A 22,576-nucleotide genomic window follows, 5' to 3' on the forward strand; every position below is an offset into this window, starting at 1 on the left:
GCGGGGGCTCCACAGTGGCATCAGGGTGCCCTCTGCCTCATTTCTGCTCTGCACTTAATAGTGCTTGCTTGCATCTTCATTCCTGATACCTAATGGTCTTATGGTGGCTGATGCAACTCCAGGCACCTACTCTCCATTGCAAGGAGCAGAGGGTAAAGATGCCCTCTTTTCTCATGGAGCTGGAGCTTTTCCAGGGACCATACCTAGCATACTGCTTCTTATCTTATTATCCATACTGGGCTGAAAGACAGCTAGCTAGGGAGTAGGGCTTGTGGATTACAGATGTCCTTAAACCAAAAACACAGCAAAATACATACATATGCAAATCACAGTGAAAGATGTAAACATGCAAATTGAGGGCAGGATTTCCTCTTTTGTTGTTGTTTCTTTAAAACAAATGTATCAGTTGTCCATTTCCAATAGGCTGATTCTTATTCAAAACCCAAAGTTGTTCTGTGGGTGTGGATATTTCTGACCAGATCCCATGAGTTCAGCAATCTTGTTTGCTATATCTGTAGAATGCTCTAGAACGCCTAGCTTGACTTACTCAGTTATGGCTTTTACAGTGAATGTCGGTGATGTTTTACAATTTCAGATTGGCAATAGGCTTAGCATCTATGCTTGGGCCTTGAACTAGTATTATTCCCTGAATGTCTTTTAAACATGATGATATAAATTAGCAATTAGAATCTAGAAGTGAACAATTAACTGTTTAATCAAACTATGGGGGAAAAAAGAAAGGAAAAATATATATGCAAGAAGACTTGTGTGGGAAATTCAAATAACTGAATTTTAATATAGTTAGTTTAATAAAACTGTAGAATGAAATAATTCTGCCTATGTATATGTGTGCCTACAATAAATATATATCCTGATATATCCTGGTGTTATTTGAGAAAACAAAACCGCAGTGGGTTTATTTGGGTGTATAATTTTGTAAAGAGATGTGACCGTGTAATTTTTTTTTTTTTAATTTTTTTTTTCAACGTTTATTTATTTTTTTTGGGACAGAGAGAGACAGAGCATGAACGGGGGAGGGGCAGAGAGAGAGGGAGACACAGGATCGGAAACAGGCTCCAGGCTCCGAGCCATCAGCCCGGAGCCCAACGCGGGGCTCGAACTCACGGACCGCGAGATCGTGACCTGGCTGAAGTCGGACGCTTAACCGACTGCGCCACCCAGGCGCCCCAGACCGTGTAATTTTGAAAGAGAATGAGCTACTTCTTCATTCTCTTTGAAAAGCGTAGATTCGTATTTCTTGGTTTGGGGGAACAAAATACTGATATTTTAGTGTTTTCTGAAGGAAATATTCCAGAAATTTGATATTTTTTCATTGTGAGATAATCTATGATATTCTTCTAGTTTCTATTATATGTGATATATTAACATGTATTATTACAATATGTTACATATACTATAAAGTATGTACTCTCCTCATGCAGTGCTCAGATGTGCACAGAGTTAAAAGCTCCTGTATTTTTTTTTACACCTAATCCAATCTTCATGAGCCCACTCTGCTACCTAGATTGTAATGTGTATCTGGGCTGGGTCAGGTCCCACTTGCTTAAAACAACATCCCAGCATCTTAGGTTTTAAATACTCTTCTAGGTGAACACTCACCAGTGCAGCTGCTGATTGTCTCCTCCTCTCTTCCCGGCCCTCACCCTAAAATTGTACAGGGGCAGGTGTGATTACTGGTTCTTGGTGTGGGGAGGGGGGCACCCAGCTTGAATGCCTCCATCTGTGCTGGCGTCTGTTTATATGGTGCGTGTGTGTCTGTTTTGGCCTCTCAACTGCGGGCTTTTTAATTTGATCCAGTTCCCTAATGACCCTTTGGGTGTTTGGTGCATCCATTGCCACGTAGAGCTGACATGAATTGATGTGAATTGACATGACCACCGAGGTCCTCCGCCCTCACCCGAGGCCTTGCTCAGGTAGTGATCTCTCAGCATCTGCGATTCCTGAGCACACAAAGAAACCCCGATTCTCTCTCTAGCCACCTGTCCTCGCCACTGCTGCATATTCACCACGAGGTGCTATTAGATGTGACTGCCATGGAGATTCTCTGGAGGCTTCCATATTCCATGCGAGTCAGCCACCGTTTCTCCCCAAGTTCTCTTACTTTCTCAGCACCTATCACCACGTTCCCTAAGTGCTGTTCCAGTGCCTGGTGGGTGTAGACGTGGCCCAGAGTGGTGGAGGACAAGGGGTGGAGAGGAGGACCTTTGCACCCGATCTCCTTGTCCTCTCTGTGTCTCCCCTTCTGCTCCCGTAATCCAGACAGGAAGGCACCCCTTTTCCTACTTTTCTGGGAGACATTCGTACTCTTTCATTCTCAGAAGGGGAAAAAGCCCCCCATGTCAGCCTCACTGCTAGGAAGGTCGCCCTCGGTCATCGGAGAAACTCTAGAATCTGGGTCAGCCTGGCTTGCCTCTTGATGTTGTAGCCACAGGATGACTTGTAGCTATGAATAAAAATGTTTTGGATTAGCACTTCCTAAAAAGAATGCTCAATGCAGAGTGTATACCTTCTCCTTGTCCTATTGAGCGACAAAAATGGTCAGATCCTAGACACATCCTCATTGTTTCCATTTTTATTGAAAGGAATTAAATGTACTAATAAAAGTTATTTTGAACATGCATGTCCATAGAAACTTGTAAAGGGTGTGTGTGTGTGTCTGTGTGTCTATGGATACATTTCTACATTGACAAAAAGAAAAAGGCGGCTACATCGTTCCATTTTCTATTTCTCAATTATATAGTATATAGTGCAGATTCTTCTGTCAGTTTATGAGTATATAGTTTCATTTAGGCCCATGTCAGTAGAAATCATCATAATTATATCTTCAGTGACTGGAGAATGAATATATTTTGAACACCCTAAATATCTTCTAGTTAAACCAAGTTTTCAATAATTTAAGAAATTAGCTTGATAGATTCAATAAAGTCCATAATGTAAAATAGAGGAAGATTACAAGATATTTTTAAAAAAAAGTTCTCATGAATAATAAAAAATGGTTTGTGTAGATGAACATGCATATGTTTGTATTTTTTCTGTTTGTTTGTTTTTGACTTTGACTTTACATCTCACGTGTTTTATACTATTCCAAACCAAATATACCATATCAGTGACTTTATTTCAGGGCCATACAGTTTCTGAAAATAAATGTGTATCCACATTGTCTCTTACAACAACCTGCTTGCATTGTTGAGAATTCTAATATGTGCTGTAAGGATTTATCCATGATGCAAAACAAAATAAAAATCTGTGACACATTATAATTAAAGTAAGTAATGAGCCCAAAAGTGATAATTGGTGGAATGTAGTATTTAACTGCAACTATTTCCAGCTGGTGTAGTGAAGTTAGAAGTCGGTACAACTTCTGAGACAATAGGCAGTAAGACAGATCTCCTTGATGCAAAGCAGGTAGCTTTGCACTGATCAAGCTTGTTAGTTTGGTATCTGATCTTTTTTATGTGATTGGAATAATATAAATTGATTTTCAGATCAATTGGGAACATGTGTTAGCTAACATAGTGTTCTTTTTACCTACTTTACCTAAAATGACCTGAGCTGATTTCCTAAGTATTTCATCTTAACCAACTGAAAATCTGTGCTTGATAAGATACATAAACACCCTGTAGGGCACAGAACCATGTTGAAGTATGATTGCCGTCTTCCTGAACCAACCAAAAATTGTACATGATTGTGCTTTACAACTAACTAATCTACTCTTTCAGTAGATTTAAATGAATAGAATCAGTAGGTCTAAGGTGTCACCCGGGCATTTTTAATGATTAACCAAGTGATTCTGATGTAAATGGTTTTCAGACTACACTTCAAGAAATACATAAGCTAGAAATTATTCTATGTGCATTTTTACTTAATAATTCTATAAAGAGAGACATGGATTCTCCTCATGTCATACACAGTTACTAAGTTATAGAGAAATACATCTACATGGTCCTTAAATTTCAGTCCCTATTAGCACAAAATGGCAGACTTGTTTAACTTTCCAGATTACTTGGTGATCCAGCTGTCTTCTGCATTACTCAACTACAATCCGTAGTCTTTGAGCACCAAAACAGTCTGAAAACATCATACACTACAGTGTCAAGAATGGGGATTTGGAAGAATAGGATGGAAATCCATTTAGAAGATTGACAAGGAAATACAGATAGACTGGTATAAAGAGGGTCAGACAATTTGAAGGAAAGTCAGCAGACTCTAGTGTGGCTGCTCTTAGGTTTTGACTCCACACTGTCACTTTTAATGTCCTATTCACTCTCAGGCAAATTGGGAACTACTACTACTATAAAAACATCCTTTTGCTGGTTTTATCTCTTACACAACTTTGAGAGAAATAACATTTGTTAAGCTGTTTTTTGTTACAAAAGGAAGGTAGCCTTGTTGGAGAAAATTTGGAAAATATATAAAAATTAAAAGAAGCAAATTAAATTTTCTGTATGTCATTGAATCAGATCCTATTTGGCTTTATAGAGACCCACATATATCTACATACAAGTGTGAGCTTGTGCTTGTGCATCTTTTAAATTAAGTAGTTTCACGGAGATACGCACACAGAAGAATGCCCAAACCTCACTTGTGCAGCTTAACGAATTTTCACATAGTGAACACATTTATGTAATCAACACTTAGAGCAAGAAACAGAAATTAATTGGCCCCCAAAAGCCCAGCCTTATGGCTGTGGCATTCCCAGCCCACCTTCTTCACAAACGTGACCCTATTCTGACTTCTCTCACAGTGGAGACATTTGCCAATCTTTGAAATGTATACCCTGGGAGTCATATGGTGTGTGGTGCTTTGTGTCTGATTTCTTACACTTTGCCTTATGTTCATGAAGATTATCTGTGTGGTTACTTGTTATAGTGATTTGTTCATTCTCAGTACTGTATATTCTTCTACTGTACACAGAAAGCAATCTATATAAGCATCTTTATGGGTAGGCATTTAGGTTGTTTCCTCATTTTGACTAGACAGCACTCTTCTGGTCATCATTGGCATGCCTTTAAATAAAAATTTTACTGGACTTTTACATATAAAAACATGTACAAATCATACTGAATGGTTGTATGAATTTTCACATAATAAACCCACCAACGTAGCCAGCACACAAATAGAGAAAGAACCCATTATGGATACCCAAGAATTCCCTGCTATGCATGGTAAATTTAATGACTCCTAGATATTGCATGTGAAAAAATAATAAATCTTGGGGTAAAGTCATATTGCTCAAAAGAGGATATACTTTTGCCTCTGTTAAAATAGGAGAAAACCACCCTAATTCAATCAGAGTTTGAAAGTTGGGTTTTAGTCACAGTGAGGCATGGTCTAGACCCCATGAAGAATTATTAAGAGAGTGTAGAACTTCAGTGATCCCAACGGGAAGGAGGGGACATTTCCCAGGTCCTGGCCTCTTTGGTGGCTGAGGAATGCAGTGTTTGATCCCTCGGTCCCTGATGGCTGTCTCCTCAGTCACTCCCTCTGAACCTCGTATTTCTGCTCAGCATGTCAGCCTTTCACCGCACATCATTTGCAAGTAGGACAAACTGTGTTGGTATATTTTAAAACAAAATTTGGGTAATTATTTTCTCCTGCTTTTTTTCTACTACTTTTTATTTACATCTTGTCACATAGTGTCGTAGCATAACAGATTTTTCAAGTTCCAGCTGAGAACTCTTTCTTTCTCTGATTCTGGCCCCAGGCTTCTGTGATCTACCCCACACTGTGACAGAGCTGGGGGCAGGGCATTTGTTCTCAGGCTTTGATTAGAGAGAACCATTTCCTGCTTGGCTCACATCTGATGTTCCTTGATTGTGCAAAAGTCGTTGACCTACATAATAGACTCTGGTTGCAACAGGCCAAGGACGTACCTTTTCACCAGGTAGCACATACTACTGGTAGATGTGCCTGCTTACCTTTTTCTTGGGCTGTATGATCCCAAGGTAATCACTTCACTCATGGTATATGATGCTCAGACTCCTGGTTTATATGTGAACCCCGAAAATGATGACTATAGTATTTTCTGATAGCACTTACTTACCTGAAAATACCCACTTGATGCACTGTGCTCTTTTATAATGTACAAGTTTTATTTTCTAAGTAGTGAAAAATGTAAGTGATCAAGGCTACGGAAGTGTTACATTTCAGAGAAAAGGAGGTACACGTGTGTATAAACAAAAGCTTGCCACCCGTAAAATGTGAACAAGATAAAGGCAAAATCACTTCCTAAAAGTAAGCCTCCAGGAAATACTTGACATTTTCAAGAAGATGTTTGCCCTTTAATGTCATCATTTGCTTTTTCCATGTGGGTTTTTGAGGTGCTTGAAAATTGCAAGCTTCCTCCTTTTTTTTCTTCTTTTTCCTTTTTTGGAAAGCTAGGGACTAGGAATAGTAATGAGATGCTCTTCAGCTAGACAAATGCCAAGATGGCCAATTAGCTGACATCAAAACAAAAATAACTCTTTTCACATGGAATCTTTTTTGTTGTTTCTTTTAAGACCTCAACTGCCACGGTAAATGTGTTAGTGACAGATGTCAATGACAACGCCCCAGTGTTCGATCCCTATCTGCCTCGAAATCTGTCCGTGGTCGAAGAAGAAGCCAATGCGTTTGTGGGTCAAGTAAGGGTAAGTGGCGCGTATATATCAAGTGCATTTTTTAAGTGAATACATTTCATATATTTTAATTTCAAAAAGACATTCAGCTAATGCAGGGTACAGTGGACCATTAGAAGTGTTGAAAGCGATCAGCGAGATCACTTGGGTATGAGGCGAAACACCAGTAAAGTGCCTTCATTCTCAATCACAGTGCCGGATACTCTTCCAGATTTTTTTCCCCGTAAATCACATTGTGTCCATTTGGCTTTACCTCGTTAAGCTTGTTGATTTACATTTTAGGACCATCAGGTGTTTTAAATGTTGATTAATTTAAAGTATTCTTTTCTTAATATATATTTTTATTTTCTGGAATTATACTAAGATATTTGTAGAGAAATATGTGATAGCTCTACCATTAACTATGAATTTGTAGGTGCATCCCTCAAAATACAGATGTTTGGAGGTAAATTCATCTGGTTGTGTAAACATGCCCTCAGCATTCTCTGGGTACCTGTATTTCACACACAACTTTTGTCCAACGTGTTCTCCTTCTTGACTTATTTATTAGCCAGTTTTTATTAGCCAGTTTCTGTAGTTCCTTTGATGCATAATCCCATTTTTCTTATAGCAGGGGAAATATTTCCTCAGCTGGGCCATACTTGGTCTTGAACTTGGTAAAGGGTCTAGAAGCCATAAGCTGAGGGCACATTTTGAGGATGACACCCCTGTTGTGAAGCATCTACCTGAGATGAGGCATCTGTGTGGGCCACAGGCAAGGGAAGAACCCTTCTCTCGGAAGGAGTGGGGCATCCCAGTGTGTGAGTCCAGACTTTGGGATCGTACCCTTTCCCTGTTAATGCCGCGAGCCGTGAACAGGAGGTTTTCTGGTGCTTTGAAGCAAGCCTTCTCTACCAGGCAGCTGCACTTCCAGTCAGATATAGGGTCTGGCATTCAGTCCAGTTTCCTCTCTGGCTGCAGAAGAGGAGGGCTTCTTTAAACAATGTCACAAAGACCCTCTGCCTTCCACACCAAGCCCTGGGGGTTTCGCTCAACAGTTGGAGCTCATCAGTGTTTTCCCTTAGAGCTTTGACGATAACTTACAACAACTTCACAGCCATTATCGTCATCATTGTCAGACTCTCTCTCAAATCCTGCGGAGGTCACATAAGGCATACGTTCCCTTGTGCTTTTATGCCACCCCAGCTCGCCGCAGGGGAGAGGTTTGTAATTGTGCCGCGACAGTGCGCCCGGGAGTCTTGATGTCATGTAGCCAGCAAGCCATCAACTCCAGAACCCTGTATAATAATACCTCTGGCGTCAAAACTCTCACCATGAACTCGGCCAGAAAAGACCTGTAGACAAAAGATTGAGGAGTTCAAGTGACACTAACAGGAAAGTGAGGAAGTGATGCAGGGAAAAGACAGGTACCAGTGCAGGGCTGGCTACTGCACAAGTCCTCGTGAGGAGAACTGGAGCTCAATCCCAACAACAAATCTAGGAAATCATATGGCCTGGAGTTATCAATCCTGAGAAGCGAGGGAACTGGCAAATTCATGTGCGAAACCCTGACAGTTCTCGGTCACTGATGCTTTGGAGGGCATTTCCAGTACTTCTTGCCTCCAGTGCAAACAAGCGGCCAGGTCTCTGCAGCTCAGATACAGGAGTATTCAGTCAGACTGCACACACCAGCAGGTAGAAGTTGGCCAAAGAGTATACCTGCTCTGAGGGCCACAGGTGGGGCACTAGCAGTTTCTATAACACCAAGCAGACAAGATGATAAAATCTGAGCGGCATGTGCAGAAAACACAGAAAAGGAGGCAGTGCTGGCATTTACTCATGAAGGATGAGTATTGACGAGAAGAAAATTGGGAGGGATTGGAAGCTGTCTGGCAGGTAATTGCATGAATAAAAGCACAGACCCAGAGCACTGACATGTCACATTACAGGAAATTAGATGTGCCACATCGTAAAGATTTCTCTGTGCGTGTTGGAGAAGGTGGTGGGGGGACCCCTGCAGGGCGTGACGGATGGCGTCACTAGATTTTTATAAAGCTTACTCCTGGGTAGATTGTAATGGGAGATTCTAAATTCAGAAAGCTGTATTTAGTCACATCTACCAATTATTCAGAAAGAATAAACAGGTACTGAAATCACTTAGGAAAATTATCTTTTCCATTTCTCATACTTCACCTGACATTGGAGAGTAAAGGCCATATGGAGTATATAAGTAATCATAAGTAGGCATTAATATAATGATTAATTTTTCATTATTTTTATTTTTCCTTTCTCTTTATTTTCATCACTTTCCCTAGTGATTCTTCATCTTTGAAGGAATTATAGCATTAACTTTGTTTCTTGTCTCCTACTTCTAAAATTCAACAAGGAATGGTCTTTGTAATGTATTTTGGCATTAAAAATTGAAGTACAAACCCTGGCACTCATAATTTGATAAAGCAGTAATTGTCATGGACTTTAGGCAATAACATCTTTTCACAAAAACCTAAAATGACTGAAACTAAAAAGGAACATGAAAACGTGCAAAGCAGGTGCATACCACTGATTCCGCCCAGTCCCACAGAAGTTGTAACGTCCATAGGATGGGATTTTCATGCATCCTAACAGTCTCCTGTTGCTACCTAATGAGAATTTTATGATACATTAATTTCACTAAATGACTCCTGCCCTGCTTATAGAATTTATTTCTAGTTGTCACCAGAACTCTATGAAGACACACTTAAAACCAAAATACATATGGTTATTTATTGTACTGAATTTGAGTTACCGACTCCAGAGTTTTTGTTCTAATGATGTGGTGGTGTGTTAATCCACTGTTTGCATTCCAGTGCTAAAGGCACTTTTTATTTACTTTTTAAGGTACTAAGGCAGTGTCGTAGTAACTCAACTTTATTAAATAGGGAATACTTCTGAAGCAATACTTATGGATTGTGCAACGCAAAGTTTCATCAGCATGTTAAAAAATAAACTCCCAACCTGCAACGTTTTAACGGAGAGCTCACTATACGCCAGTACCATATACCGTACTTAACTTTGAAAACTATTTCCATATTCCCAGGGCACTTGTAGCAGTGGCATTGTTGGGGAGAAGAGAATGTGTGCAGAGTGAAACCTAGCAAACACAGTGAGAACACACTCTGTGTCCATGTCAAGTGTCAAAGTGTCATCCTGGTGATTTACTGAAGGACGAGGAACGCCACAAAGGAATAAGTAGCCGTGTCAGTGTTCATGGGGAAATGTATTCATCTGCAGTATCTGGACAAATTAGTGAGATTCTAGGTTGGAACAAACAAGGCAAAGAAAGATACCAGGTGGAGATGACCCAGGACAGAGCTGGGCTGAAGAGGCAATTTGAGAACAAGTCAACAGTCTGACAATAATGGAAGATTTGTTGAGAGGAGTTCTGGAAAAGTGATTAGGAACACGTTGAGTTCTGACGGGGAAGACCAGGGGGGCTGCTAGAGAGACTCGGTGTGTCGGCGTAAAGTCTTATTTAGTGGTTAGTGCCCTGCACAGCATGTCACGGGGGGAGCATGTAGGGGGATCTGCGTGCATATTCTGATGGTGGACCACAAGCGTGCCAACAGGGCATCCCCAGTGAGGTGTTGGTTGTAAGAGGCCTCACACCAGCCACGGACAAAATCCCTGCCCATTCCAGATCCCGGGATATGCAGAGAAGCAGCAGAAGACACATGCTTGTGTGTGAGAGAGACACAGAGAGAGATTGTATATTAGAGAGGATCTAATAAATAAATTATATATATATATATATATATATATATATATATGAGAAGATATGTATACACACATACGTGTATATAGAAATACTTAGGTATGTAGGTATTACTGTTAAATAAGGTCAATAGTTGAGGGTAAAGAGGCTGGGTCTACTGTTGAGATTATGTCATTTCTTTTTTTTTTTTTTAAGTTCAGTAAACTGCTTTGATGTGTTTCCCAGACCCTATTTATCGCTAAATCAGAAGGACCCCCCAGGAAAGGTTCACCCTGATGTGTGAGAGTCAGGCGGCCAGGTTTGGTCCCACCACACACCCTGGGTCTACAGACGTGGGCCCTCAATGCCATGGATGCCATTTTCATTGATCTGCTCAAAGAAGGTCTGACAGATGGACGCCCGAGTCTGGGTGAGAAGTGCAAAGGAGATAAAGGGGAGACCTGTTTCAGGAAACATGGTCTTCACTGCTGGGTCACCAAAAGGACCTCTTTGTACTTGTCTGACAGAGTTTAGCCTGAGGGAGGAGAAGCTATTTTCACTTTGTGACACGTGCCCAGGAGGCACTTTGTGGAGATTTGGAGTGAGTGGGAGGTGAGGCCCCCGGAGGCCTTGGAGGCTCGTCCAGCTGCCTGCCCTCGGACAGCAGCTGGTGGAGAGGTTCCTCAGGGGCCACAGTTCTGCTGAAACTTGTCCTGTTTTTCAGAATAGCCTTGGGCATGAAAGCGCACACAGCGGCAGTGAAGGCACACTTGGAAACCACACTGTCTGTTACATTTAAAGCAGGTTCTTAGCAGTGTAGATGATACAGAGTGAGCCACTTCCTGGCAAACCTCTAATCGGTGCCTTGCAGCAATTCTTACACTGCATGGACTTCTTTAGCTCTAAGTGACAACAATAGAGGCCCTGAGTCAACAGAATGTTCTTCCAGTTCTAAAACAAAAGTGGCTGTATTTGTTTAACCTGAAACATAAATGCAGTCCCAGTGTGAGGTCTGCACGCTAAGTTCCAGCTACGGGAAAGTGCTAGCAGTTCAGTCTAAACCCTGAAAGCAATTTTAAAGTCATTAGTGCACGTCAGTGTTTAGAAGGGGAGGGCAGGTGTTCGCTTTAAAAAGAAATTGGTGGGGTGTCTGGGTGGCTCAGTCGGTTGAGCGTCCTACTTCAGCTTGGGTCATGATCTCACGGTTCACCAGTTCCAGCCCCGTGTTGGGCTCTGTGCTGACAGCCCAGGGCCTGGAGTCTGTTTCAGATTCTGCATCTCCCTCTCTCTCTGCCCCTCTGCTGCTCGTGGTCTCTCTCTCTCTCTCTCTCTCTCTCTCTCTTTCTCTCAAGAATAAATAAACATTAAAAATTAAAAAAAAAAAAGAAATTGGTGTTTCCTCCAAATACACAATTTAATATGAAGCAAAGTAAATCTGAACCTCACTGCTGTGTCTCTGATGAATGTCCTTGTTGTCTCTCTGTGTGGGGCTCTAAAAATGAAATGAAGGTGGGGAGCTTTATGGTGTTTTATTTATTTTTTGTAGCTCACTCTGACATTCAACAGTGCCTAAAACTATAATACTTCTTTTTTAAGTGGGCCACAAGTGGGGGATTTTATGGGTTCTCTTGTCAAGTCAAACTATACAAGGCAAATACTATACTCACTCAACTAAAGAAAGAAGCCTGCACAATTTGAAAAATTGGTGACCTGTATTTTAAGGCTGTTACCTAAAAATATTTATAATGGAGATTTATCTGTTGCTTGTGAATATTTTTTTAATTTTTTTTTTAAGTTTACTTATTTATTTTGAGAGAGAGAGAAGATGAGCAGGGGAGGGGCAGAGAGAGAGAGGGAACTTGAGCAGGGGCGGGGGATGGGCACAGAGAGAGGGAGAGAGAGAATCCCAAGCAGGCTCTGCTCTGTCAGCACAGAGTCTGACACAAGGTTCAATCCCAGGAACCATGAAGTCATGACCTGAGCTGGACGCTCAACCGACTGAGCCACCCAGATGCCCCTAAATATTTTTGAAACTCAGTCAATCTTTCAGATTCAATTAGCAATTCATAAATGAATTAGAAAATTTTGTGCTTATATTTTTGCACTGTTTACTTGAGACCTGTCCTTGGATCAGCTTTTAGTCTTTCTATCAGCTGTTATAATAAATACGTGTGCGTGTGCCTGCGTGTGTGTGTGTGTGTGTGTAAACATTCATAGGTGTGTATAGCCCCAGAAGTACGATGAATGATATCCACCCCCAACCTGATGGTCACCTCCATATTGCCAAATGTCATCTTTATCTGGATAACTTCACTGGTACATTTGAAGCCGATCTCTCTTTCCTTTTTCAGACCCTACTAACTCTCTGCTCTCGGTTTCCATGTTGAAGCACACCTGATTCCTCCTGCCTTTCCCTGGCTTCATTTGCTTCCTAAACCTTTTGTTTTAATATGTATAAGTCCCTTTTTTCTAGCTTCATTGAGGTATAATTGGTATTCAAAACGCAGCACATGACTCATGTATACAATTTGATGTGTTTGAGTTTGGATATATGGATGCATTCTGGTTACCATGGCCACAATTGAGGCAACGGACATGCCCGTCAACTCCAAAACTAACTTTGGCTCTTGTGCGTGTCTTCTCAGTTGGCTTTCCACTTCTACACGTTCATTCTGGGACATTCCCTGCACCTTGTACCCCACAGCTTCTAGAACATTTAGATTCTCATGTCTTCCACAGCTCTACCCCTTAGCGTTTCTGCTCCTTTAAGCTACAGCTTCAAATAAACCTATATCTGTAAAACTAACCCACCTGAGTGTCTTAGAGATGCCTCTTATCCAACATGACTAACACCGAACCCTTGTCTTCATGTTCCCCAGACAGGGCTTCCTCTCTGGAATTCTCCATCTCAACCTGTGTGTCTCCTCTTTCTTCCTCACTGTGCACATCTGGTCCCTCGCCAGTCCCGATAATTCTCTGTTTCTCACCTGAACTAATATCACAACCTCTTTCTTTTTAAAAACACAGAATTTAGTTTATTTTTCTATCCTTAAAGGCCACACTACATTTAAAAAATATCTTTATAGTTTCTTGACTTTATTGCTGTTTTTCTCACTTAATTGATTATCCTGACGGTAGTCTTTGATACCTCCTAGTTATCCTTAGTGCACCTGCTGGACCGCTGTCTCTAACCACCAGTTCAGCCACAGGAAGCACCTCTCAATGCAGAAAACAAGGTGTACCTCCCACTGCTACTTCTCCAGCTTTCCCTGCATCAATGCTCACCTGCTTGCAGTTACTAACCATTATTCTCAGTAACTCCCCCAGGTCTCTGCCTCTGCTCACGCACCCACCTTGATTTCTTCCTTCTCCATTCTTTATTTAGAGAACTCATCTTTGAAAATCTGGTCAAATGTAGTCTCTTCCAGAAAAACTTACCTAAACTTTTCCATGTCCTAAATGATCCGTCCTCATGGCCCCATTTACACTACGCACAACGTTTTGATAGTGCTTACCAAAGTATATGGAACTGATCTATTTATCCCAATTTCTTGGAAGCACAGTCTGTGTCATATTGATCTGAGAGAACTGATACTCAGCCCAATATTTGGTTCTTAGAAGATGCTGAATTAAGCTAGACCTAATGGATTAAAATGATCTCAAAGTACCATTTTTTTCGATGAAGATTGAGATATGTTGTAGAAAGACAAGAGGTATAATATATGTCAACATCTGCAAGTATATATTTGGCTTACCACACGCACATATGCATAAATAAACAAAGACAATGTTTTGATATTGGGTATCTATCTACTTTTAGAATTTTTTTATTCTTGAGAGAGACAGAGACAGAGCGTGAGCAGGGTAGGGGCAGAGGGAGAGAGGGACACAGAATCTGAAGCAGGCTCCAGGCTCTGAGCTGTCAGCACAGAGCCCCATATGGGGCTTGAACCCACGAACCGTGAGATCATGACCTGAGCCGAAGTTGGACGCCCAACTGACTGAGCCACCCAGGATCCCCAACTTTTAGAATTTTTTTAAACACAGTTCATGTAGTACAGAACATAGGGGGTTAATTTAAAAGGCAATGTTAATGCCAAGAACACCTGAAATTTCTAATCAGCCTAGAGCAAAATCTTTACCACCAGGAGACAGGGAAACAATAGGTTTAAGATTACTTAGAGGAACAATGTAAGAGATACGCTCCCAGCCTGTTTGGTCATGTGTTTGGAATTGTATTTTCTACTCACCCGTTTACCATATATACTCTATTTAAATTATTTAATATTTGTCTAAGAAGAAATACTATTTTTGCCTCACAAACCCTTGCTCCATTCATCTCGCTGTGCCTTTTAATGCCACATTACTTATTTATGAGATCCAACTTTATACAAATTGCACTTCTGTTTTATAGACTGATGAAAATTCATGGCCTGTTCCCTTTGGTTGGGTTCGGTTATCCTTTCGTGCAAATGTTACAGCCCACTACAATTGCTTACACCGACTTTACTGCCTGAGGAGGACGCTTGCCAATCAACTTCTGGTTTTACAGGAGGGATCCCAACTGTTTCTGAAGCTTTTCATTAAGACCAAATCTCATCCTTTAAACTTTAAGAAAGATGTGTAATATATAGAAAGGGATTGAAAGATACACGCACAATTTATTATAAGGTACACATGCGTGCAAGTAAGCCCAGGCACTTAATCCTCACTAGGAGAGCCCCCTGCCTGCTTCTTCCCACTTTCCCCCACCTTCCATTAACCCCTGTGATTAGTTTCTTGATTTCTATTGCAGACTGACCAACTCACTAAGCTCCCATAAACAAGATAGTCTAGTTACATCTTTTTAAAATTGTCTACAAATAGAATTGTAGAGTATGTGTGCTTTAGTAACTGCCTTCTTTTATTCACCTTATCTTTTTAAGAGTCAACTTTCTTCCCGTTGAGTCATGTATTTTATTTCCAATTTGCGGTTATACCACAGTCCGTATTCACGTTCTTACTATCGGCAAGTGCTGGAGTGGTTTCCAGTTTGAGGCTATTATAACCAATGCTGTTGTGAATACTTTCATATAATGTTTCCTGTGCACATGTGCCTGAATTTCTGTTATGAATATGAGTATATTTAACTTTATTGAAAATCCCAAATCGTTTTCCATACTGACTCTGACGGTTCTCTGAGTTAGTGATTGTCCCCGTCTACATTTTTGGTGTGTCAGTCTTTCTGATCTGAGCCAATTTGGTGTGATTTTGGTGGTCTCACACTGGAATCTTTATAAGCATTTTCCTGAAGAGATTGAATATGTTTTCAAAAACATTTACTTGCTATTTTGAATTTTTTCCCCAAAGTACTTTTTAAATCTGGTATCCATGAATATATTGGATTGCCATTGATTTTCTTCTTGAGTGTCCTTTTCATCTGTGAGGATTCTTTATATGTTCATGACTTACTGTTTATTCCATATATTTCAAACATCTAAAACTCTAGATCTTGTATTGCACTTTTTTTTTTTAATGTTTATTTATTTGTTTTGGGAGAGAGAGAGAATGAATGTATGAATGAATGAATGAATCCCAAGCAGGCTCTGCACTGTCATCGTATAGCCCAATGTGGGCTCGATCTCATGAATCATGAGATCATGACCTGAGCTTGAATCAAGAGTCTATTGCTTAGCCGACTGAGTCATCCATGCGCCCCATGTATTTCACTTTCTTAAAAGTGTCTTTCGATACATAGAGTTTTTAATTTTAAAACTTCCAACTTTATCCATCATTTTTATTGTTTTTTTTTTTTTTTTTTTGCTATCCTTGGGTCATGAAGATATTTTTCTATATTACAAAAAGTTTGTTTTGTTGTTTGTGATAGGTCTATCATCTGAAGTTGATCTTTGTGTATGATGTGACATACATACCTACTTTCATTTTCTTTTATATAAATACCCATTTATTTAGTAGGCAAGTCTTTTCCCTCTATTTTCTTCTAGAGGTATTAACAGTTTCAGATCTTCTAAGTCTTTAATACATTTTGAGGTGATCTTTGTATATGGTGTAATATAAGTGTTCAATTTCTTTCTTTTGCATGTGGATATCCAGTTTTCCCAACACCGTTTGTGGAAGACACTCCCTTTTATCCCTTGAATATTCTTGGTTCTTTTGTAGAAGATCAAGTAACTGTATAGGCATGGATTTATTTATGGGCCCTCTATTCTGTAACATTGATCTATTTACCTGTTTTTGTAGCTTTACAATATATTTTGAAATCAGGAACTGTGATACCTCCATTTTGGTTCTTTTTTTCTCAAGATTTCTTTGGCTATTCTGTGTCTTTATGGTTCCATATAAATTTTAAGACTGTTTTTCACCTTCTGTAAAAAAATGCCAGGGGGATGTTGGTAGAGATTTCATAGAATCTCTAATTGCTTTGGGCAATATGGAAATTTTAACAATATTAAATCTTCCAATTCATGAACATGGGATGGCTTTCCATTTATTTATGTCTTCTTTATTTTCTTTGTCATCAATGTTCATCTGTTTCATCAATGTTTGTCTTTTTCATCATTTCATCTACCATGAGAGACAAAAATTGTCAGGATAGAATGATAAAAGGTTCAATTCATTACAAAGATAATACTAGTTATGATTATATATGCATGAAGATCAGAGCATCTAAATACATAAGCAAACACTGACAGATCCAAAGTGAAAATTACTATAATAGTAGGAGACTTCAGTGTCTACTTTTAATTATAGATAGAACATTGGGGCACCTGGGTGGCTCAGTCAGTTGAGCATCCGACTTCGGCTCAGGTCATGATCTCACAGCTCATGAGTTCGAGCCCCACATTGGGCTCTGTGCTGACAACTCGGAGCCTGGAGCCTGCTTCAGATTCTGTATCTCCCTCTCTCTCTGCCCCTAACCCACTTGCATTCTGTCTCTGTCTCTCTCAAAAATAAATAAACAAAAAAAAATTAAATTATAGATAGAACATATAGACAGAAAATCAATAAGCAAATAGCATACTTGAGCAACATTGTAAACCAACTGGCCCTAACAGATATAGACAGAATATTCCACCCAAGAAGAACATAATATACCTACTTTTTGAATGATCCATAGCAAATTCTCCAGGGTAGATCACACGTGAGGATACAAAACAAGTCTTAACAAATTTAAGAATATTGAAATTATACCAAGTACTTTTTTCAACAATGGTGGAATAAAACTAGTAATCAAAAACAGAAAAAAAAAAAACTGGAAAATTCACACATACCTGGAAATCAAACAGTAATTTTTGAAGAGTCAATGGGTCAAAGAAGAAAGCAAACAGGAATGTAGAAAATAGCTCAAGACAAATGAAAACAAAAGCACAACATATCCAAACTTAATGAGTGTATCAAAAGCAGTACCAAGAGGTAAGTTTATAGCCATAAATGTCTACATTAAAAAAGAAGAAAGATCTCAAATAGACAACATAACTCTACACCTTAAAGGAATTAGAAAAGGAAATACAAACTAAGCCCCAATTAAGCAGAAGGAAAGAAATAATAAAGATTAGAATTAAATCAAAAAGAATAGAATAACTGTAGGGAAAAAATCAATGCAACTAGGAGTGGATTTATTTGAAAGATAAATATTGACAAACCTTTATCTAAATTAAGAAAAGAAGAAAACTCAAGGTCAGAAATGAAGAAATATGACAGCTGATGCCACAAAAATACAATAGGTCATGAGACTACTATGAAAAATTATAATCCAACAAATTGGATTTGAAGAAATGGATAAACTCCTAGAACCATACCTACCCAGACTAGATCATGAAGAAAACGAAAACCTGAAAAGTCTAATAATGAAGAAAGAGTAATCAGCGATCAGAAATCTCCTGTCAAATAAAAGCCCAAAATCAGATGGCTTCACTGGCAAATTCTGCCAAACATTTAAGGAAGTAGTAACACCATTCCTTCTTAAACTGTTCCCAGAAGTTTCGAGAAGCTCATTTTATGAGGCCAGCATTGTCCTTATACCAAAGCCTGTTAAAGACATTGCAAGAAAGAAAACTATAGGCCAATATCTGTAATGAACATAGATGAAAAAATCCTCGACAACATATCATCACACTGAATTCATCACCACATTAAAAGGGTCATAAACCATGATACCATGATCAAGTCCCTGAGATATAACGGATGGCTCAACAGACACATCAATTAATGTGATACATGATACAAACAGATGAAGGATTAAAGTTACATAATCATCTCAATACATGCAGAAAAAGCATTTGATAAAATTCAACACCTTCTTGTGATAAAAACTCTCAACAAATCAGGTTCAGAAGGAATGTACCTCAATCTAATTAAGGCCATCAATGGACAGCTCACTGCTAATATTGTCCTCAACAGTAAAAAGCAGAAAGCTCTGCTCCGAGATCAGGAACAAGGCAGGGAGGCCCCCTCTCACCACTTCTGTTCAACTCCGTACCGGAAGTTCTAGCCAGAAGTGGTAGTGCAACAAGTTGTAGTGCCACCAAGCCTCAATTTGCAAGGGCAGGGATCATATATACCCCAGGTAGGTCATTTAGGATGACGGTGATAGAGGCCACTCATACCTCAAACCCTGATTCTCACTCTCACCTATTTTCCCTCTCAAGAAAAGTACCATATAATGGGCATGGCTTTCTTAGCCCTCTAAAAGGTCATCCCCAAAGTTGCCCTTAGCTGTTTCTTTACGAAGCCATTCCAATATCCTACCAGGCCAGCATGGGTGGATGGTACAGTATGTTAGGGCCAACAGATCCTGTAGTTTCGTGCACATAATTGTACCTCCTTTGCCATAAAACAAGCCCCTTAGCCTGAAATGATGTTGTGTGTAATCTCATGGACAAGAAATGAGGTATTTAATGCTCTTATGAATATTGGTTAAATCCCTGCTCCACCCTAGACTATGCATTATCCACAATAAAGATCATAGTAAATATGAGTCTTTAGGTCATCTACTTTGGGTGGTTTCTGATTATATATATCAAGAATTACCCTTGTTGGCTGCCCTACTATCCTACCTTTAGGAGCACCATGATACGTTGGCCAGCCCCACAGATTCCTGCCCTTCACAGCCATTTACTTGCCATTCCATCCTTGAAAAATCCTAGGAAACATTTCATTCATCTGCCTTTGATGTTTGAGTATTGTTACCTGGATTCAGAACCCAGAATCCAGAACTCTGCCATTCACATTGACACTAAGGAACACAGTTCCATACTGTCAGGGTAGGTACCTCTCTGTGGCCCAGAGAGGAGAACCAACCCCTGAGTATCCTGATAATGCCAATGCACCCCATGTTGCACCATTCTGTATTGTTTCAAAGAAGAGATGTTATTGAGGCCTTTCTGGAGAACAAAGTTAGCCAGTGACTTCTCAGATCTCACACAATAAATCTGTATTAAAATGCCCTTAGCTTTGGGTCTCTGACCCCTTCCTCAAATCTCTAAGGCAGTTCTAGAATTTATACCTTGGTGATTATAAGCCATCGTTTTTTTCTGGAGGTTCAGGGAGTAACCAGGAGTGAATTAGGATCAGCTGCAGATTCCCTTGCCACAGTCCTAAGTACCTCAGATAGCAGTGAACTCTCTTGTTATTCAGACCTGTAATTTGCTCCCTTCACCCCAACAAGCACAAGAAGGATTCATTCTCAGGTCTAGTCCCCTGGATCCTGCCAGTAGTTGTTAACCATATCCTGATGTTCTTTTTGGTGGATTATCTTTTGCTTCCCATAGCAGGGACAATTAGCCATGCTCCAACTCGTCCTTAGTTATTGATGCAGAAGCAATGAAAGTAGATAGTTATAGATCTCGAGGAGGGTGGACATTATCTTGTGAGATGTCTGCTTTATGTGGGATCATTTTATAATCTCCTGATGAGGTGACACTTCTGTCCTCTGGCAATAAAGAGATGGTGAATGTCTCTTTCAGAATGCCCAGAGGATTAAGATGTTCAAGGTTTTGAAGTGCTTCCAGCCACACGTGCTCAGCTCAGCTCTCTTTCCCTATCAATACTTTGAGTCGACATTAGATGTGTCAGGGCTGTGAATGCATCTTTCTTTGTAATTAAGTCTTGAGCGCTATTGTGAGTACAGGCCATCCTCGGCCACAGGTCCGAGGCTTCTGTTAACGCTCCAACAGAGGTCCTCAGCTTTTACCTCATGCTCTGAGTTGATTTGGGTGGTTCTGAGCTTCATTTTCTTTTTCTAAAGATTTCTATTCCACTTAAAAACCAATCAACTCAACAATTCTTATAAATACCTAGAGACTGATAAACCTCAAACTGCATTAGCCAGTGCCTCACCTTTCCCTATAGACCATTCAGGGGAGGGTCATACATGAACCATAAATCACCCTTAACTTCCATGCAGTAGGAAAAGAGTCCATGTCAAAATCTCATATTCAGTATCTGCTTTCTAGGGTCACTTCTAATCCTCGGATGATCAAGTCCTTCTGAAACACGTTCCAAAAGCAAGCACTTCTCACTTATCCTTACCCACAATCATTTCTCCCCTAGATTAAATTAGTAGTTTTGTTCCTTGTTGACCTGGGTGCACTCCTCCTCTCCTATAGTCAATTTCCCTAGAAATTACAAAGTTATATGTTAATGCAAATTAGACCCCAGAACAAAAGTTGTGGTTTTAAATGTAAATTAAACCTCACCCGTGTGCTGCTCAAATCTTTCGGTGAATTCCCATTATAAATGAAATCCAAATTCCTTCCCATGGCTTACCTGTCTCCGCATGACTGGCTCCCCCCTCTCTCTGATGCATTATCTGTCGCCCCACATCAGCCACACTGGGCTTGTTACAGTTATTGAACACAGCCACTCCCGCCTGCCTACAAATAGACTCTACTTGTCATACCTCTGACTAAAACTCTCTGACTCTCCATGTGATTCACATCCTCATTCAGATTTCAGTGATCCTCACTGGAGAATTTATCAGTTTTTTAAGTTCCTGTATTACATGTTGGACTACCCACACTGTCTGAAGCATCTGAAGGAAGGGATTTGTAATATTGTTTTTTTCTTTTCTACTACTAAGCATTTATTCTCTGCATTAAAAGGAAACAGTTCATCGACTTCTCGCTAAGTGAATTTCTGGTTCACTCTATGTCAATCCGTCTTTTTCTTTTTTTTTTTTTTTAACGTTTATTTTTGAGACAGAGAGAGACAGAGCATGAAGGGGGGAGGGGCAGAGAGAGAGGGAGACACAGAATCTGAAACAGGCTCCAGGCTCTGAGCCGTCAGCACAGAGCCCGACGCGGGGCTCGAACTCACGGACCGTGAGATCGTGACCTGAGCCGAAGTTGGACACTTAACCGACCAAGCCACCCAGGCGCCCCAATCCGTCTGTTTCAAAAAACTCCACTGGTTAAGCAAATCTTGCCTTGCTTTGAGAAAAGATAATGCAAGATTTTGTTTCCTTCTTTTATTGACTTCATACCGCAGAAGAGCGTTTTCAACTGGGGGCTCTGTTTTGTAACAAATAGATTTCAGATAGACTTGAAAGGTACACAAATAGGAATTTCTGAACATAGATGATATACTTTCTGCAGATAATGTGTATATGTAAATATATTTTTCATATGTCTCTGGAGTCTCTAGGCCTTGATATATACATATGCTCCTTGAGTGGAGCATAAGACTTGTGGTTGGAGTTGGCCTCTTCGAGGAAGTTATATTCTCATAAGGCTAATTCTGTCCCTAACTTCCTGCTTCAGTGAATACTCTGTTTTATATCTTGAATTTGTATCTGTAAAATTTAATCTTGGCAGCAATCGTTGTTGCTGTAATAATGCTGTGTAACAAACAACATGAAATCTTCAGGACACACAACAGTGAATATTCACTTTTCTCACTCTTGGATCTGCAGGTTGGTGGTGTTAGTAGGGTTGGTAGGGTTGGTATGGGTGGTAGGGTTGGTGGGGTTGGTGGTGGTTGGTGGGGTTGGTAGTCTTAGTGGTGGTGGTTGGTTTGGTAGTGTTGGTTGGTTTGGTAGGGTTGGTAGGGCTGGTAGTCTTAGTGGAGGTGGTTAGTTTGGTAGGGTTGGTAGTCTTAGTGGTGGTGGTTGGTTTGGTAGGGTTGGTAGGGATGGTAGTCTTAGTGGTGGTGGTTGGTTTGGTAGGGTTGGTAGGGTTGGTAGTCTTAGTGGTGGTGGTTGGTTTGGTAGGGTTGGTAGGGCTGGTAGTCT

General features: G+C 40.2%; 1 protein-coding gene across 15 annotated transcripts in view; it reads left to right on the top strand.

The window, feature by feature from the left end:
• Positions 1 to 22,576, top strand: part of PCDH15 (protocadherin related 15) — a 1,260,230-nt gene that overhangs the window by 1,003,821 nt on the left and 233,833 nt on the right. For all 15 annotated transcript variants that reach the window (XR_015241496.1, XM_086679475.1, XM_086679485.1 and 12 more), the window contains one exon: positions 6,522 to 6,650. Coding sequence is in view for 14 of the 15 variants with exons in the window: in XM_086679475.1 (XP_086535601.1) it covers positions 6,522 to 6,650 (129 nt within the window). In the remaining variant the exon portion in view is untranslated. The remainder of the gene's footprint in view (positions 1 to 6,521; positions 6,651 to 22,576) is intronic.

The sequence above is a fragment of the Puma concolor genome, chromosome D2 (assembly GCF_028749965.1).
Source record: "Puma concolor isolate L17-30 chromosome D2, mPumCon1.1.hap2, whole genome shotgun sequence".
NCBI lineage: Eukaryota > Metazoa > Chordata > Mammalia > Carnivora > Felidae > Puma > Puma concolor.